Here is a 20,303-nt window from a genome sequence, read left to right as displayed (position 1 = left end):
CCTGTTGTACAGAGGGAGGCCCAATCATGTGCAGTGGAATGATGAGCCTGGTAGATGTGGCAGAGTGCGAAGAGTGGCACACAGTCTCCTCTGCTGCACAAAGCAGGGGCCTCCACCCGCCACTGCCCCGATAGCCGGGGGGAGTTTCCTCAGAGCTTTGAAGGGCATTTCTGAAAGTTTCCCCACTGAAACAATCCTCTTTGGGGTCTTGTATGTGGCAGCAAGACACAGAGCTAAGCAGGGTCTGGAGGGCATGTTGCAGCATCTCCACATGACATGTTTGGTGGGTTGATTTCCCTGCAGCAACCAAGAGCACCCACCTGCATGGCCAAGATTGGCGTGGCTAGTCGTGGCATTGTGGGGATGTGGTTGGCTTTGTCATGAGGAGGGGGTGGTTGGGGAGGCAGGGAGGGATGGAAGAGGGGCGTCATGCTTTGGAGAAAGTGCTTGTAGATGATGAGGGAACCCCAGGGTTGGCGCCCGCATCCTCCTGCCAGCGGTTCATGCACCGCCGGCGGGCGTTCATGAAGAAGTTGCTGACAGTATTGAGCTCCAAGCCCAGCTGCTGCGAGATGGTCACCTGCATCTCCTTGGAGGGGCGCTTGTTCTCCTTGAAGATTGCGATCAGGGTGCGGCGCTGCAGGTCCGTGAAGACCAGCCGCTGTTTCTTAGGCTGCAGGTTCCTGTCTTTCTGCTGCTCCTGTTCTTTGCGTTTGCAGGCTAGACATTCAAAAGAAAGAACACAGCCATTAATTGCAGGTCCATGGTGCCCAGCGCTCCACACTCATAAGTCCAGCCTGGCAACACCAGGTCCTCACTCACCACTTTCACCCTCACTTTCGGCCCATCCCTCTCTGCCACTGCTCCATCTCTCCCTTCCACTCTCTTGCCTCCATCTCTTGAGATGGAGCCACGTCCCTGAGACATGCCATGCAAACAATCATGTGGAAGCCCTGGGAGACTTACCACTCATGGTCAACCCAATGTCTCCTTCAGGCAGCAGAGATGGAGTCAGAGGAAACTCATCATTTGATTTTGCCTCCCCAATTTGTCCTGAGTGGGGCTCATACTAGGGAGTATTCATTTCTCTCCTGCATAGCTCACAGCCCTATAGTGGAGGTGCCCCAGAAGCCCTCTGTTTGTCTCCATTGGCTTCTGCAGACCTTTGTCGACTCCAGCTGGACAAGCAAATAAGCCTGTAAACCGGTGGCTCCACAGACACATGAGTCAGTTCCTGATCTCAGATCCCAACTTGAAACAGCTGAAATTTCCTTTGTGGACTTTCTGTGATGGCTGTTTGAGTTTCCTAACCAGCACTGATGGTTCTCAAAGCTAAGTGAGGCAATGGTGTGTGAAGGGGGCTTGCTCACATTTCCCCCATCTATGGAATGGAGTGTGCAATGGGCCAAGAAATAGAGGCTTCCCCAACTGCCTTATCTATTGTCATCATGTTGTTCCTTGGCTTTGGCCAGCTGCAGTAGGAAGATGGGATGACCTTTGGTACTCCTTGCAAGGATCTGAGATGGAATGGATGGTTGACGTTCTGGAGCCTGCAAAGTGAGGGATGTCAGACTAGATGCTCAGGTAGTCCCATCTGGCCTTAAGGTCATTTAATCCATGGCCCCTAAAGCTCTGAGGGAAATAAAGTGTAGAGGATGGCAAGACCCATTGGAATGCTAAGCCAGGCCATGTCCTAGCACTGTTGTGAAATGCAAATTGATTAAAATCCAGCATCCAATGACGAGGACCTGGATAAAGATTAGACTTGTGCATTTCATTGAACTTCATGCCCTCCAGCCAAACAAGAAGCTCCATTTGGTCATCAGGATTTCCAAGCCAGTTTAGAGTAATTTATCATGGATTTTGCAAGGCTAGTACTTTCTCCTCTTTGCTCTGCCCACCTGCCCTTTAACACTTCTCAGTAATATCCTCTCCTTTTGCCAATGAAGGGTACAATCCATCTTCACGTCCAGTGGCACAAGGTAAAGGTTAAAGTGTTCCTTGCTGGTTACTTAAAAGCTTTATAGGGTCAGTTCAGGACAGCGACAATGTCTATAGAAGGGCAGAAGGACCTGGGAATTGGTCCCAATATTTTGGTGTGTCTACACTGCAATTTCTAGTAGTGTTTTCCCATGAGTTAATTAACATGACTATAAACTCTACCGTGGACATGACGAACCTTTTTTCCTAGCTGTGTTAGGTTGCACACTCTGGATTTTATATGCCATTGTTCTGTACCTTGTATGGTTATTTACACCACTTCATAGGGTGTGTAAAACACACTCATTTTCATTTTACATCCACTTGGCACTGGTGTAAAAGACTATAAAAGGTGTAGAGCAATGGAGACTCCAGTCCAGATGACCTGTTTACCCCCTGACTTACAGTTGTGATCTTTAACACGTTAGAACATTCAAGTGTAGACACTGCTACAGAGTCAAAGGAATTAATCTGGATTTGCAGCCATGTAAAGGAAAGCAACATCTGAGCTCTAGAGTTCTAATGGCCATGAAACTACCATCTAGTCTGTAGTATTTAGGGACCCATCATCCAAAATTCAGCTAATGTGGGGCATGAGCGCCATAACCCTAAATAATTCTTTTTGGGGAAGCATCTACCACATACGGATTATCACATGGGAAGCACAACACTTGTTAACACCATCTCTCTAATTCCCAAGGTCTCTGCATTTCAGTACCTCCGCTTAATGGTGCACATCACTTTTGTCCTAGCATTGAGCTGTCCTGGGGCTGAATTCTGAGGGGTTTTACTCATTGCTTTTTGCAGCAAAGCTACTGGTAACTTGTGTAGTAGTTTTGTCTGAGCAAGTATAAAAACCGAATAGATAAAGCCTGGAGGATCTGGCACTTTGTTAGGTGAGCTGTATATAAAAAAAGGGTCAGGTGGGGGAAATTGTAAAGATTTTTAATAAGTTTTGCCCTTTTTATTTCAAAACATTTCCCAGAAAAATGCATAACCTCTCTGATCACCTCTGTACAGTGTACTTGGCCAGAAATCAGAGGGCACATGATTTTTAGAAACTGCACACAATTCTTTCCTACATAATAAAATTTCAAATAGAAATATCAGATATCAACAAGTTTGCTGTGCAGCTGGGCTGATCGTTAGTGGGAGGGAAAAGGAGGATCTCATTTTTACAAGGTCTCTCCCATTGTAAAGGCATCTCTGTGAAGCCACCTACTCCGCGCCATAACTTACCAGCCCCAAGGACTCCGTTGTGTCAGGCATCGTGACATAAAGAATCCAGAGTGCAGGGAAAAGTCAGATGTGGGGATGATTCTCTGGTGCTCTGCACCTTGTGCGGTCATGTACGCCTGCACAAAGTGAATGTGAAATGCTACAGGATCAACAGAAGTCTGTCCTATGCCCCCAACGAGAGAGTCAGGACGGGGCATTCAGATTTAACTGGGAACCTGCAAGTTCATCACATGGGATTTTACTAAGTATTAAGCTAACTTAAGAGTGAACTGAAATTAACTGAGGCCAGGTCTACACTACAGACTTAAATCGGTGTCACTGTAGTGCTGAGGGGGGAGGGAATCCACACTCCTGAGTGACCTGCTGTTGGCAGCACTCTGTTGGCAGGACAGCATCTCCCATCATCAAAAGTACTGCCTCTGGAAGAGGTGGATTAACTACGCCAACAGGAATAGCTCTCCCGTCAGCATAGGAATTTCTTCACTCACGTTCCACAGCAGCACAGCTGTGCACGTGGGACATTTTAAGCATTGCCCTGCCTGCAGAACTCAGCTCACTTCCCAGAGGTCTGAGTCTTCAGGACTGGGCTTGGGAAAGAGATTTGCCTGTTGCATGCAAGATCACTTGCTTTTAGACATCTGACTATCTGACTGGTTAAAAAATTTAAATATGCCTAAGGCTGTCTCTCCACTGCCAAAAATTAACTGTGTGTTCATATGCTGCTAGCCCCCTTGAAAAGCTAGCTCAATATAAAACAGGGAACTGTAGTGAAAGGTAAAACCTTGTGGTACCTTGTTAAAATCTGTCATAGTGAGGTCTATGTAAAATCTACAGTCATTTCTATAGTGGAGGCCAGGTTGCCTAGTGGAGAAAGCTTTCAACTGAGACTCAGAAGCCCTGAGTCTGTTCCAGGTTCTGCCACTGGTCTCCTAGCAAGTCACGGCCCCTCTCTGAGCCTCAGTTTCTCCATCTGTAAAATGGGGATTGGAATGAGAGCAGTCCAGATGCCAGCTCATGCCACAGCCCCTAGCATGCATATCAAGAAGCCCATCTGTATTTGTATTGTTAAGATAGGCATTGGGCATGTATAACAGTTATCTTTCCTGAAATGCTTGTGAGTTGCTGCGTGCATTAATCTCTATCCCATGATATAAGGTAATACGTCTTTGCTCTTCAACTGCAAAATATTTGCTCTGTAAGTCACCAAACAGGGAAAATCTTCCCCTCATGCAGACTGCGGGCTGCCTAGAGAAGCTGCTGCCCATCAGGAAGGAGTAGGGAATGTAATGAATGGGCCACTGTGTAGCAAAGACTTCTCCCCAAGTCCAAATGCCTATTACAGACCTTATTCCTTGCTGCTGGAACTGGAGGTTATGGGAGGGTCCTAAGCACATGCAAGAAGCCCCCAGGTCTTTCACATGGGTTAGCCCTATGGGAGAGACAGAGCCTGCTGCTACCTGACTGCAACTTCTTTGTGTGAGTGTTTGCTTGCTGGCATTAGCCCTGTAAATAACTCTTCTGTCTTTTTCTTTGTTAGTTACATTCTTAGTTCACTGTAGGATTGGCTCCAAGCATTGTCTTTAGTGTGAGAGCTGAGGTACAAACTGACCTTGGACTGAGAGGAACCTGACTTTTTTGTGATCCTAGTGTAATGTGACCATCTATCACAGAGTCAAGCTTGCCTGGGGTGGCAGGGTGGATGGGCAGGCGTGAGGACACACTTTATGACTGCATGGCAAGGCTGTTATAGTGCCCCAAGGAGTTAGTACCACATATTTGCAATGAAAGGCAATGAGATTTAGGTGCCTGAGTCATTTAGTTGCATTTGAAAATGGTACTGTGCACATCAGGCGGGTGCGCACCACGAGAGTTCTTTGCAGTGTGGTTTGTGCATGTAGCTCATTGCAGGAGCAAAACTGGTAGACCTGAAAGCCAGAAGCCATGATGATCATTTTGTCAAGTTTCCTGCGTAGCCCTGGCCAGAGAACATCACCCAGTCATTGCTGCCTTGAGGTCAGTAGCTTGTGACTGAGCTCACAAATAATTTTAAAAGAATATATCCAAACTTGTTTTAAAGACTCCCACCGGTGGAGAATTCATCACAGCCCACAGTAAGTTGCTCTGGTGGCGAATTATCTTTCCCGTGATAAGTGCGCCTTGTTTTCAGTTTAAATGGAATTGCAGCCCACCAAGCAACTGGTGTTTAACATGAGAAATACGAAGAGTACATTTTAATTGCAAATCAGTCCCTCCAAATTACTGGAAACCCCCATTTCTTTTTAAGTTTGTGTTCAAATCAGAATCTTCTTTAAATCACATGCATCTTGACCTAACAGTTTCAAGCTAAGTTCTGAGGTCTTCTACTTTGAGCCAAAGTTGGGTAGGTCTGCAGCTGGGCCAAGTATTTGTCACAAATCATTTGTTCAAACAAATTTAGCCTCTCTCCCTGCTGCCTGGAATAGACACAAGTAGGTCATAATTTCCTCCAATTTATTCATTGATCAATGGGTTTTAGGCACTTTTTATCTCCATGGACTGATCCCAGACAGTTTCCGTATGCATTCAATGCTTGTGTCAGAAAGATGTGATTGGTCATATAAATCCCATGGCATGGATTCTGTCCCAGTTGGCTGAGGGCACCGTATTTGCTTAGCTCTGGTTAGGACAGATGGTTTACAGTAGAAAATGGATTTCCCCAAGCAAATATAGTCCGTTCAGGCCATGTTCTCTTTGGTAATAATGCTTAACAGAAATAATTTCCCTGGTCCTTGTAAATGGCCCTGAATCCAGATACTTTTTCTTGCATGGAAACAAACATCCTATACAACAAAAGATACTTTTAACCTTCTGTGCTACCAGGTGGAGACTTTGTCCCATAAGGTACCTCAGTCAAACAACCAGCAGATGAACGTTTTAGTGGAAAACCTACCCTATGACCATCAGATGCTTGCAAAAAAACAAAAGAAACCTTTTATAGAAAATTTGACTTTTTTTCTAGACACCAGTTAAAAAAAACAAACCTAAACAAAGCAAGCCAATAAAACCCCACAGAGGTACACAAGCAGAACAGGGAGTGATGTGTTCACGACAACCATAGTTTCTCTTCCATCTTCTGCCCCCACCCCCACCCAGTTGGCTCCAAGACACTCTTTTGTCCCGTTCTCTGCTCACACTTGGCTACATTACAGCTGAAAGGCAAAGGTGTGCAGCGGCTCAAACTGGTGTGTACAAAGGACGTGGTACAGTGCAACTGCAATGACCACTGGGTTTTGCCGTGTGTAGCACTGTAATGTATAGGAATTATTAACATGGAGAAAGCAAAGACATAATGGGTGTATCAAGGCTATTTACGGTGACGGAATGTCACCCTCTGCCACCAGTTACCACCCACCAGTTTCTGGGCTAATGTAGCATCTTCCATGTCCCCCAGAATAAAATTGTGTGCCAAATGTTGACTTTCAGTTAGTGAGCATGGTATAAATGCAGCATCGTCTCCCTCTGGTACGTGCATAGCTCCAGCCTCTTACTATGCGTGGCATAATTGTCATATTTCCTGCTCTTCATTGTCTGGTCAATAGAATCATAAAAGTTAAGGTGAGAAGGGACCTAATCATGTTATATTCTGATCTGAGTACAATATGTCCACAGCACCTCTTTGCAGTTTGTCCTTTATGTGGCAAAGCTGCAGGACTGCCCATATTTTTAATCTGCAAATACTTCCTTCTACTGTCTGTACATAGCAGAACCTCAGCTTTCAAATGTGACTAGTGATTTTTCATTGTCCAGCATGCAGCACCTTCAAAGGGCCTGGTTTTCAAAGGGCAATAGCTCAGTAGTTTATGAAAATCAGGTCTGTCTAAACCAGTGCTCTGCAAATGGTGTGCTCTGGCACACTGGTGTGCTGCAAAGGGGCACTTAGTGTGCCTCAGAGCTGCATGCTGGGAATGTTGTCTGCTGCTCTGTGCAAGCCTGGAGGTGGGTCTGTGGCAGCGGCAGGAGTGGCAGTGGCTCTGGTGAGTTACTGGCATCGAGTTACAGTGGGGAAGGGAGGTTCTGGAGGAGGAAAGCGAGCTGGGTCATAGGACGCTGCTGAGATAACGCAATGGTTTGTGCATTAGCCTGCTAAACCCAGGGTTGTAAGCTCAGTCCTTGAGGGGGCCATTTAGAGATCTGAGGCAAATGGGGGAAGGGGATGATACTTGGCCCTGCCAAGCAGGCAGGGGGCTGGACTTGATGCCTCCTGAGGCCTGTTCCAGCCCTATGGCAAGGGAGCTGGGGGAAGTGGTTTGGGTGTTTTATATATATATAGGGTATCCCCTGAAGTTATAACATGTTCTGAGGTGTGCCATGAGGTGACAAAGGCTGCTGGGCTCTTGTGCAAGTTGGACACCTAAAATGACCAGTAGGTTTTGAAAATCTGCACTGCCTCTTACAGCTCCTGTCACCTGCTGCATGAGGTGCGACTGCAAATAACTCCAGCTTCTCGCGTGTGAGATCAGTCTGCAGTAGCGCTGCCATGGGCATGGGAACTCCCATGTGATATGTGTCAGGTCAGTGCGCTCTCCAAAAGGCAAATCAGCCATATGAACCCTGGGAGTAACGCCATTGAAGCTACTGGGATGACCAATGGGGTAAATTTGTCCTATTACATTTTCTGCATATTGGTTATGCTCTCGACAAGCTGCCTGGGATAAGTACAGACAGTGTGTGTTATTCGGTGTTTCAAGTTTTTAAACCCAGCATTTGTTCCTAAAAAGTAATTGCTGCTAATCATAGCAACGTGCAATAATTAATTGCTGGAACACTGAGAGCTCAGATCTAGGGTTCTCACTCGTGGGCTAGCAAAATGGGGTTGCTGTTGAAAATAAAATACAGCGTTAGTATGATGACTGTGGAACATAGTTGTCATCATACATAATATTGGATGTGATGTGCTTGGGAGCAGGGTCTGCTGTGATCCAGCAGGTTAGGCAGAAGCCTACAAAGCATATAGAGTTGGGGGCCCGTTCTGGTGCTGATACTTTTCTGCCCATGTGACATCAGCCTAGCCATTTCTTATCTCTGTAAGAATGGCCAGACTGGACCAGAACAATGGCCCACCTTGCCCAGGGTTCTGTCTTCTGCCAGTGGCCTATGCCGGGTGCCCCCAGGAAATCAACCAAACAGGATAATTATCAAGTGATCCATCTCCTGTGAGCCAGTCCCAGCCTCTGGCTGAATTCCTGGCCATCTTGTCCAATTGATTCAAAAGTGCTGCTTTTGGAACACACGCCACCTAGCCGTGGGCCTTTTGAAAGGACCCCCTGATTTCAAAAGGCCCTTCTTCCTACCACAAAGTAGGAAGAAGGGGCTTTCAAAGTTGAGTGGGGGGGTCCTTTTGAAAGGCCACTGGCTACATGGGCGACATGCACGCTGGAAGCAGCGCTTTCAAATCACACGTGGCTGCCATTATGCAAATGAGGTGCTGCATATTCATGTCAGCACCTTATTAGCATCTTCTGAAATCCCTCATTAACATGCACCTTCTGAAAGGGAGGGGTAGTGTGGCCACAGCCATTGTGTAGGTGCTAGGAAAGTTATTTTGAAATACCTTTGCAGTGTAGACCTACCCTTAGGGCTTAATGGGGCTATAGAGATACTGAATTGTAAATAATTAGTCTACAGGCACATCTATCGATCCTGGCTGAGATTGGGCACCTCCCCAATGCTGGGTGCTGTGCTCATGTATAAAGTCCATCTCTGCCCATAAGGATGTGCTTCCAACTGGAGCTGGAAACAAGGCCCCGCCCGGCTGACTGTTAGTGGAGCTTGAGCTAGTCGGCTAAAAAGAGCAGCATGGATGCTGCAGCGCAAAGGAGAGCCAGGCTAGGGCTTGCCTGGGCTTGAGAACCTGAGCCATAGTGGCCGCACTGCCAGCATGAGTCTGCCTAGCCACGCTGGGAGGGGTGAGCCCAGGTGAAGTACCTTAAACACTCACAGGCTAAAAAAAATGGACAAAGGAGGGATGGTTCTGTCCATTTTACAGCTGGGCAACTAGGCAGCAGCAGAGTAATTGACTGCCTGAAAGACACAGGGAGCTTGTGACCCAGCTGAGATCTGAGTAATGCTCTCTAGAGTCTTAGTCATCTGTTTTAGACAGGAGACCTTCTCTTGCCCAGAAGAAGTCCATCATTTCACAGCTGAAGGACTCTGCTTCAAATCCTGCTGCCAACCCATACCAGACTGGGATTCCAGAACAGTAGCACCCTGAATTAGGCCAACTCCTAGTTTATGATGTGTCAACAAATATCCTGACTCTGAGTCACCAACACTGGCATTTAGCTGTGATAAAGCACTCTTCTCCCGGGGAACTCAAAGTGCTGTACAAATGAGGGTAGTTCCATCATCCCCGTTTTACAGCTGGGAAAACTGGCACTGGGCTGCCTTGTGATTTACCTATGCTCAGCTGGTGACAAGCAGCAGGTGCCATGGGTAGAATCATGCTCCTTTGATTGCCTGTCCTGGTCCTAGTGGAGCACAGCACCTTCCTTTGGGATTGGGCTGCTCATCACACTGACGGGGTGGACACATGCAGAAGGATGCTGCAGTGAAGCAGCTCTGTAAAGAACCTCCCTGGCTCCTTATTTTATTTATTTATTCTCTGCTGATGCAGCTTAACATGCCTCTTCCCGGTTCAATCTAATTACAGTTTCATGCAAGAAAAAATCAATAGCGACTCTAGTCAGGTCTATTTACAATGGCTATCTAAGGCCCACGCTGATGGATCTTTTTCATATTTCTCATCTCTCGCAGTCACTTTCCTGGGCAGGCTTTGTCTCCCAGGAGCTGTCTCAGGGTCCTCTGTCTGGAAGGAACTGAGGGAACCCCTGGCCTAATACCACACCACCTGGTGCAAACGGGAGTGGAAGAGGCATGTTGCATTTGCTTAACACACAGTGGAACAAAGCCTAGTTCTGACAAAGGTGGGGCTTCTTGGTCCCCCATTCAGTGAAGTGGCATTCCCCAAAATGCTGGGGACAGGTCAGAGGTCATTGCATACTGCAGAATAAGCTATTCCAGAACAGCTTCCTGGGTGGATGCCCTACTACAGAATAAAACATCCTTTATTCTGGAATAATTTGCATGTATGGAGTGGAGCAAATATTTGGAGATAAATTGTGTTGACTCTGGAGTACAGATGAGCTTGTTATTTGGTAGCTGTTCAGGCCAGTTTCCCTGTATAGACAAACCCTAGTGGAAGTTTGGAAGCAGGTGGCTGGGAACACAGGAAGAATGGGGTGGAATGGGCTGTGGCTGGTGGAATGGGTTTGGAGCTTTAATCTTCTCTCCAGCCTTACAAATGGGGGTGGGAGCAATCAATGTATGTACAAACAAAGAGGAGACCTGTGGCAGCTTAAAGACTTAGGGCTTGTCTTCACTACCAGGTGGACTGACGTTGCAGTGAAACGATCCACCAGCAGTTGATTTATCGCATCTTCTTACACACAATAAATTGACCTCTGAGCGCTCTCCTATCAACTCCCTACTCCACCAGAGCGAGAAGAGTAGGTGGAGACGGGAAAGCAGCCTGCACCAACCTTATTGAACTGAAGACACTGTGGTGAGGATATCGACTTCCGCTGCTGTATTGACGTAGCTGAAGTTGCATATCTTAGATTGATGTGGGGTGTACTGTAAAGTGGGCCTAACAGATTTATATGGGCAGAAGTGTTGGTGGGCACAAACCTACTTTGTCAAATGCGTGGACTCCATGATGAAGTGGGATTTTGCCCACAAAAGCTTATGCCCAAATAAATCTGTGGGGGTAGATCTACAGAACAAAGTTATTTCAAAATAACTAAACTAGCACTTACATGATGCAACTGCTATTTTGAAAAAAATCCAAAATAGTAGTTGTCTTATTTCAAAATTGCTAAACTGCATTTCATGAGGAAGAATGCCTATTTCAAAATAGATATTTCAAATAGGTGCTGTTAAGACAGGGGATAGCACCTATTCATAGCGCATCCAAGTGGCTGTATTTCAAAATAGGCTCTATGTCTGCGTCCACACTGACCCCTCCCTTTCAAGAGGGGCAAGTTAATGAGGGAGTTTGGAAGATGCTAATGAGGCACTGACATGAATATGCAGCACCTCATTAGCATAATGGTGGCCACGAGCGATTCAAAAGTGCCACTTTTGAAACGAACACCGCCTGTGTAGGTGGGAGCTTTTCAAAAGGCCCCCCTGACTTCAAAAGCCCCTTCTTCCTAAAATCAAACAGGCTTTCGGGGAGTCCTTCTGAAGGGCCCCTGCCTAGACAGGCAGTGTGCATTTCAAAAGTGGCACTTTTAAATCGTGTGCGACTGCCATTATGCTAACGAGGCACTGTATGTTCATGTCAGCACCTCATTAGCATCTTCTGAACTCCCTCATTAACATGCCCCTTTCAAAAGGGAGGAACCAGTGTAGATGGGGCCTGTGTGTGTAGATGGTGTATTTCAAAATATTGAAGTGCTATTTTGAAATGCATTTTTGTGTGTAGCAGCATTATTTTGAAATCAGCTATTTTGGAATAAGGTGGCTGTGTAGACGTATATTAAGCTGTGTCTACACTACAGAGTTCTGCTGGCACAAAGCACTATCGACAGATATTTCCTCACAGAACCTCTGTCTACAGAACACGTCCACACCTAATAGAGGATCCCCCATCAATACCCTCTGTCAACTGAACAGCCAGCTGAAAGCTCTGCAAACAGGGCTGCCCAGTGAACCTGTCTTCTCTGTCGACAGAGGGCCCCCTGAGCATCTACACTATTTTTGTCGACAGAGGTGCTATGCCTCATATGGTCAAGACAGAACTCTGCTGGGAAAACTGCTGCATTCTGTTAACAGATTCTTGACAGAATGCATTAGCAGTGTGGATGCTCCTTAGTTTTGGCGATAGAAGGCCTCTTAAGTTGACAGAACTCTGTAGTGTAGGCCCAGCTTTAGTTTTTAAGGTGCCACAAGACTCCTTGCTGTTGCTGTGGATACAGACCAACTCAACTACCTCTCTGATAAATATATAGGAAGAGATGCCTGTCTGAGCTGCCAGGACTTTGGGTTCAATTTCTGTCTCTACTACAAGAAGTCCTGTGGCAGCTTATAGACTAACAAATATTTTGGAGCATTAGCAACAACCTGCTTCATCAGATGCATGAGTCATGGGGGCGGGGTGCATCTGATGAAGCAGGTCTTTGCCCACAAGAGCTTATGCTCCAAAATATCTGTTAGTCTATAAGGTGCCACAGGACTTCTTGTAGTTCTTGAAGATAGAGACTAACACGGCTACTTCTGTGATACTTATCTCTACTACAGGTTCCTAAAAGCAAGTCACTCTCCTTCCTTAGCTATAAAACAGGGATATAATTACTTTCCTGGTCTCTTTAGAAACTAAGCTATTTGGGACAGGGAATGTATGGGTCAATATGTATCTATAACCCACAGTGCTATCAGATCTCCCTCAGTGCTCCTCCACAGAGGATGAGAATTGTTAAACCCGGGAATGCTAGGTGCTTGGCTTTTCTGGTCAAGAGATCCCCAGTCCAATCCCTGTTGTGTTGACCAAGAGAGCAGTCTTCATGCAGTTTTACCAATCTCAGGCATTCAAATATAACAAACACAATATAATATCTTAAAAACATGAGATTTCCTTTGTCTTTTGCTTTTTGACCTTTATGGGGTGATGGTTTCAGGTCCAAGGAGTGGACATTTACTTTTTAAAAACTAAGCACTAGGGTTCCTTCCTAGTCACAGGACTCCAGGGGCTGGGGCTTTAAGAAAAAGACCAAGTGTCACAATAAAAATTGTGAGTGTTGGCAACATCATCCAATATGGCTGTTCTTATGTTCTTGCAGAGAAGTTCATGGAGGTAGATCTATCAACTGGCCCACCAACAAGGGTTGGGGGACAAAGGGATCAATTACATAGGTGCCCAGTGGACTTAAGGGGGCCAAGGGTTGCTACTGCCACCACCACTGCCTAGCCCTGCTGGTTCCAGGTCCTTTCAGAGAGCACTGCTGTAGCAACGTGGTAGGACTGCGAAGAGCCCTGGAGCTTGGATCTGTGGAGCTGCAGGTTGGGAGGCAGGCACAGGGGTTGTAACCATCTGAGTGAGCAGGGAGGAAAGAGCCAGGCTGGGAATGGAGGGGGAGAGGCTGGGAAGGGATGGAGGGAATGAGCTCTGGGGTAGATCCAGGCACAGGACTGCGGGGGGCGGCGGCCTGAGGGGAGCAGAGGAACCAGGCTGGGAAGGGAAAAGAGCAGAGGGGTGGGGCAAAGGTAGGCAGGGAGGGATAAGACAAAGGAGCCAAGCTGTGGGCAGAGGATGCTCAGGACTGCTGCAGGAGTAGCGGTGTGCTGGTGGGGCAGAAAGGGGAAGGGGCTGAGCTGGGCACAGGACCACCGGGGGGCAGAGCTGGGCCAGAGCAATGGCAATGGCACAGACTGAAAGGAGGGTGGGAGAGGCACTCCAGGCTGGTGGGGATGGGACTGCAACCGACCAAGGTGTCTTCTGATTGAGGGGTGGTGCTCTGGGTTGGGGGTACGACTTGTAGCTCTGTCTGACAGAGAGGGCTGTGGGGGGGGGGGGCGGCATTCATTATGCTGCCCTGGTGCGCAGAATTCCTGCCAGCTGGCCTGTCTTTCAATAGCTATTAGCCAAGAGGGTCAAGGATACTGCCTCATCCTCTGGGTGTCCCTAAACATCTGAGGGCCAGAAGCTGAGATTGGATGACAGAGGAGAGATCACTCAATAATTGGCCTGTTCTGTTAACTCCTTCTGAAACATCAGGCACTGGCCACTGTCGGAAGACCGGCTACTACACTAGATGGGCCCTTGGTCTGACCGTGAAACTTGGTGGAAACTTGATTTTCCATTTTTCAGGAAATTCTGTGATGTTGCCATTTTTTCTGTTGAACCTTTTCCAGAAGAGCCATCAAAAGGGGCCCATCTACATAAACCATTTGGGTTTTGCCAAAGCAGCTTTTTGAGACGATAGAGTTTCCACTGGAAAATTTCCAACTAATCCTAACAGACTGGGTCTGAACCTTCGTGGAGCTGTTTGGATCTAGGGTTCTTGCTACTGGCCTGAGAGGTGGAGGGAAAGAGTAGCCAGTAATTCCCTCTACCCACTGATCCTATGTTAATGTATCAGCAACTTGGTGCCACCCACTGAACAGCTTTTAACAATGAGTTCATTTGAGAAAACTGCAAACATCTCACCTAAAGGTGTTCACTGAATACATTATTTGCGGGGAATTAGTTATTCACCACCAATGTAAGCTGTGGGGAATGGAATCATTACTGTAACTAACACAGAGCACTATGTGGTAAAGTGTCCTCGGCTGATACCGAAAACTCAGCTCCAGGCCTCTTGCGGTTGTCAAAGTTCACCTGCAAAGATGCAAGAATACAGCTACTTGTGTATATGCACCTAGAACCCGAGGGAGGTGCTTGCTTGATAATGCAATAATAAAATAAAATTATAATAATTTTAACCTTTGGGTTTTAATTCGAGGGATCTAGCCATAATGCAGCCTGGGTAATGAATTGTATTTTACCAGCCTGAAATTGCAGTTAGATGCTTTCTTTATCATTTTCTTCCTGATGTATTAATTTGTATGACCATTACAGGTGCTGTTGTGCTGGGTGTTGTACAGAGCAAGCAGCAACCTCCTGCCCTGAAGAACACATGCAGACTGTGTCTACACTAGCATTGCTCTTAAAGAGGCATGCAAATGAGGGGAATCGAAAATGCAAGTGAGGTGCAGATTTACATACCTGGCACCTCAATTGCATATTCATCTTTCAAAAGAGCCTCTTTTGAAGGAAGAAAAAGCCATGTAGATGCGGCTCTCTCGAAAATAAACCCTATTTCTGAAAGCCCCCTTCTTCCCAGTCTTTTTTGGAAGCAGGGTTCTTTCGAAAATGGGGCTTCCTTTAGAAAGAGCAGCCTCTACATTCCTCTTTGTCTTGTGAAAGAAGAATATGCAAATGATGTGCCAGGTATGTAGCTCTGCTCCTTATTTGCATTTTTGATTTTCCTCATTTGCATGCCTCTGTGGAAGAGCAATGGTAGCGTAGACACAGCCATGGAGGCCGGATGGGAGGGGAAATGAAGTGGAAGGGAGTCTGTGAAGATCATACATCAAGGCATTGGCAGTGCAAGGAACTGAAGCTGGGTGCTCAGCGCTTAGTTTGTAACGACAGCAGCACTGAAGCTGAAGCACTTTTGTTTTAATTTTCATAACTGATGCAGCGAGGCCAGAGGTGCCAGAGCCAGGAGCTGCCCAAGTCTAGAGGCGATGAGGTTCAGCCCTAGCACAAATTAAGCCATGTAGGTCTCATAATCCACAGCACTAGATAGTCTGCACCATCTGCCAGGGAGAGAGTAATTGCCTGCTGTCAACAAGGCCATTTGCTTCCATGGTCAGTAAAGGGAATTCTGCTCCTCTGAAATGTGCAAAGCACTATGGATAGGGTGACCATCCATCTCGTATTAGGCTGGACAATCCTGTATTTGGGGTGCCAAAAAGGCATCCCAATGTATTTTTTAAAAGGGATGAATTGTCCCATATTTGGGCCCTCCCCCGCTGACCTTTTGCGCCAGCAGCTGCTGGTAGGAGTCACATCCCTGAGCCTCCGGGAAGCAGGGAAACGTGGGCAGCTGCTGCTTCCCTGCCACTTCCCCAGGGCTTGGGGAAGGCCGGCGGCTGCTGCTTCCCCAGGACTCCTGGGGAGTGCTGGGGGTGCTGCTTCCCTGGGGTTTGGGGAGGGCCAGCGGCTGCCTCCTCCTTCCTGGCTTTCCAGGACTTGGTGGAGCTGCCCTACCCCTCATTTCTCCCTGCCCTGTATTTGGGACTGGGAGGTATGGTTGCTTTAACTATGGAATAAAAGGTGCCATAAGAGTATTATTGTTAACCACTAGTGTACTGATTGCCTGCAGCCTGAGGAATGCCACATGGTCACACAACCTCTTGTGGGTCCCTGAACTCCAGCAAACTCATAGGCAAGTTAGTTTCAGTTCAGGGCTCTGGGATGCCACATGAGCAGCTGACCAGGAGGTGTGGGGGGTTGGCTTAGTGGCTGTCTAGTCTCTGCTGGATCTTTTCATCTGGATGTGATCACACGTGCAATGAGTTTGTTGTTCTCATTTGAGTCCCTGTGGCCTCACCCCATGTTCACCATGAATGGCAGATCTACATCTACCCAGCCTGTGGAAGTTAAGCTCCCAGCCTGGGTCGACAGACTTGTCTTAGTGGGCCTGGCATTAGTGCTTTGTGGAGTGGCTCTAAAACCCAGTCCCCCCACCCGAAGCATCAGAGCCCCTGCTGTAGCATGAGCCACATCTACCCAGCTCTTTTTACTTCAGCTGTGCAAGCCCAAGCCTGTTCACCCAGGCTGGGAGGTTGGCTGCTGCGTGCACAGACCCTGCCACGTCCGAACAGAACCACACTGGCGGAGAGGTGTGGGGGTGAGAACGCAGGAGTGTCATTCATCTGCACTGGATCTCCAGCCGAGCGATGGGGCAGGGAGTGCCAGATTTGCACTCATGGGGGGCAGGCAGCTGTGGGCAGGACTGAGATGCAGTGGCAGCACTGGACCGGGAACAGGGCTCCCTGTAAGCTGGGAGAGATTCCAGTGCCACCCAGCCGATTGGCAGAGCACTCACAGCCAATAGTGTGTTTCTACTGGTGGTGCACATCCACATGTGTTGGTGCACATGTAACAAAACTTATTCTGCCCATGGAGGGAAAAAATTAGTGAGAACCCTGGCAGGGAGTCCCAGGACTGGAGTGAGGGGGGGGCGCTGCCGTCAGGCCGGAGAGGCACTGGGACACAGCTCCACGTATCTAGCGTTTGCCAGCTCTGTACCTGGCTCAGCACTGCCTCTGTTTCATTAGCACTGACATTTACCGAACAGACTCCAGCCAGCTCTCCAACACAAGAGCACCTGCTCGCTCCTGTCTAATTTCTGCTCTGAAGGGCAAGGCGAATATTTCACGCTGCAGCTGCACAGTTGCTAATTACCCTGTCAGCCAGGCCTTACAGCTTTCACCTTTGATTGATTAAGCATGTGATTTTTGCGAGAGTTCAGCGATCAGGCACCACACCGGTTAGAAAGGCGTGGACGCAGGCTGGCAAGAGGTCTTGCAACTGACTCTGGGCTCCTTCTCTATGACACTGCTGCAGGTGGACAGATGGGGTGACACCCAGGGCTGGCTGATGGACCCAGCTCTCCTTGGAGCTGTTGCTGTAGCACTCGGGCTCTGCTGCCTCTGCCGTGAATTGGCTGAAGAGGATTCCCTGCTCTCCATCCCCACTGAACTGACGCCAGCTGCTGAGGCTTGGGATGAGCAGGTAGTGTTAAACCACATACCCCTATGGCCATGACTGGTGCAGAGCTGCAGTGTGATGTTACATCTCCATCCCTAGAGTTTTTTAAGTCCCAGCTTGACAAAGTCCTGGCTGGGATGACTTAGTTGGGGTTGGGGTTGGTCCTGCTTCGGGCAGAGGACTGGACTAGGTGATCTCCTGAAGTCCCTTCCAGCCCTAGGATTCTATGATTCTATATAAATTGTTTAAGGGATTAATTTGCATATCTGCAAATAGTTTGTGCATGGTCGTAAATATCAGTTTTAAAAGCAGTGGGGAATTACTGGCGCAAGAGGTCTTGGTTTGTCAGCCCTGCTGAAAGATGTGCTTTTGTCCTCAGGGAAGGTCACCTGCACAGATGGCCTTAGCAGCTTGCCTCACATGCAACTGGGGGGCATGGGACTAGTGTCTCCTCTAATTTTTTCCCTCCGTGAGCAGAATAAATTTTGTTATGTGCACCAATGCATGTGTGGATGTGCACCACCGGCAGAAACACACACTGCCAGCTGTGGGCTCTCTGCCTATCCTCTGGGCTGTGCCTGAATCTCTCCTGGGTGGCCGCCCAAGTGCTCAGCTTACAGGGAATGCTGGATGGGACCTTCTCTAGCAGCCCCTGAGGCGCAGTTCAGTCGCCCTCCCCTTGTACGTCTCTGGCAAGCCTGGTGCTGAGCTTGTGTAGGGAATGTGGCAGCAGGAACGCAATGCTGCTGAAGGCTGGGAGGAATGTGTCTCCCAGAGATCATTTGCATGAGAATGCAAAGGTGTGCATGTGTGATACCTGAGACTGATACAAGGTGTGCTGCACTGGGTCACCGTAGATCCATTGCAAAATCGATGAACACAACTGGTACGACCAACCAAGTACAGGGTTCTGGCCATGAGGGCTCTGCACAATGATTTCGGACATTTGGGTATGGAAAGAACACTTGAGCTTCTCTATAATAGGTTCTATTGGCCCCGGATGGCCGAGGATGTACGCAGGAAATGTGAGATGTGTGCTCAATGTGTTCAACGCAAAACTCTGCCCACTAGAGCAGCCTATCTGCAGAGCATCACGACCAGCAAACCCTTGGAACTGGTATGCATTGACTTCTTGTCTCTGGAACTAGATAGGAAGAATATTGGAAACATCTTAGTGGTAACCGATCACTATACCCGATATACTCAGGCCTACCCCACACGTGACCAGAGAGCCACCACTGTGGCATGGGTATTGTGGGAAAAGTACTTCTCAGTGTTTGGACTTCCAACTCAGATACACTCTGACCAGGGGCGAGACGTTGAGAGTCAACTCTTAAAGGAGGTGCTAAGAGTGGCAGGAATAAAGAAGTCCAGGACAACCCCTTACCACCCACAAGGTAACCCTCAGCCAGAACCGTTTAACCGAACCTTATTGGATATGCTGGGGACATTGCACCCAGAGCAGAAAGCGGCCTGGAGTTAACATGTTGTCTTTTTGGTGCGTGCCTACAATGCCACAAAGAATGATGCTATGGGAGCCACCCCCTATTTGCTAATGTTTGGACGAGAGCCCAGACTACCAATAGACTTGTGTTTCAGGGTGTCAGGGGATGGGGAAGGCTATGAGACACATCTGCAGTATGTTTCCCGACTAAGGGAAAAGCTGCAGGATGCCTACCGTTTGGCTACGGCAGCTGCCCGCAGGAACACAGATCGTAACAAACACCGGTATGATGCAAGAGTGCTCCCTCAGGAGCTCCAACCTGGGGACTGAGTTCCCCTGTGGAATCTAGGGGTTGCTGGTAAACACAAGATTGCCGATAGATGGAAGGCAACACCCTACCTGGTGGTGGAAAGACTTAAGGACCTACCTGTTTATAAGATTAAACCTGAGAACGGATCAGGGCCAATGAAGACAGTTCAAAGGAATCTCCTACTGCCCGTGGGAGAGTTGGTTGGTGCAACTTCAGAGATGGACTATGACATATGGCCGGGGTGCAAAGAAAGTGCAAGGTCACATCCAATACCCAACACAGGCAGTGGGTGCGGTGGAGATGATTTACCCTTATCCAGCACCTTCGAGAGTGACTCTGAAGAGGATGAGGTTCCCATAGAACACCCTAGAATGGGAACCAGATCCCAGAGTCTATCACAGGAACCTGGGGAACCTTTGGCACTGAATCCCAGAGCAGAAGTGTTTAGGCCCAGGCCTGGGGACCCCACTTCCACAAGACTAGTCTGGGATGATGAACCTGCCCCAATTGCCGATAGTTTGGAGGAGAACCAGGCATGTGCAGATACACCCCGATTAGCTGACGGAGACATTTTTGTCCAGAATATCCCAGTCTGTGAGCGAGAGACACAAGGGCCAATGCGGGTAGAAAGGGAGTCCCCGAGTGAACGCCCCTTATCCCTACTGTCAGAGGAGGAGCCCGCAATCCCGTTATCCCCATCCTCAATAGGCGAGATAGAGTCATAAAGCCCATAAATAGACTAATTTATAAGGCACCTGGAGTAGCTGGGGAGGATGTAATACATCTGGCACACAGACTTGTGGAAGCCATAGTGAGCTTTCTCAGGCCATTAGAGGGGAATTCATGTGGATGTTATAATTGAAAGTGTGTTTTGCCAGGATGTCAAATTCTCGGCGGGGGGGAGGATGTAGGGAATGTGGCAGCAGGAACGCAGTGCTGCTGAAGGCTGGGAGGAATGTGTCTCCCAGAGA

General features: G+C 48.1%; 1 protein-coding gene across 1 annotated transcript in view; it reads right to left on the bottom strand.

The window, feature by feature from the left end:
- Nucleotides 1–427: 427 nt before the first annotated feature.
- Nucleotides 428–20,303, bottom strand: part of ONECUT3 (one cut homeobox 3) — a 94,156-nt gene continuing 74,280 nt past the window's right edge. Inside the window, exon 2 of the mRNA XM_074978537.1 lies at nt 428–720. Coding sequence (XP_074834638.1) covers nt 428–720 — 293 coding nt within the window. The remainder of the gene's footprint in view (nt 721–20,303) is intronic.

Source organism: Carettochelys insculpta, chromosome 27 (assembly GCF_033958435.1).
Source record: "Carettochelys insculpta isolate YL-2023 chromosome 27, ASM3395843v1, whole genome shotgun sequence".
NCBI lineage: Eukaryota > Metazoa > Chordata > Testudines > Carettochelyidae > Carettochelys > Carettochelys insculpta.
This window is presented reverse-complemented; position numbering and strand designations above follow the sequence as displayed.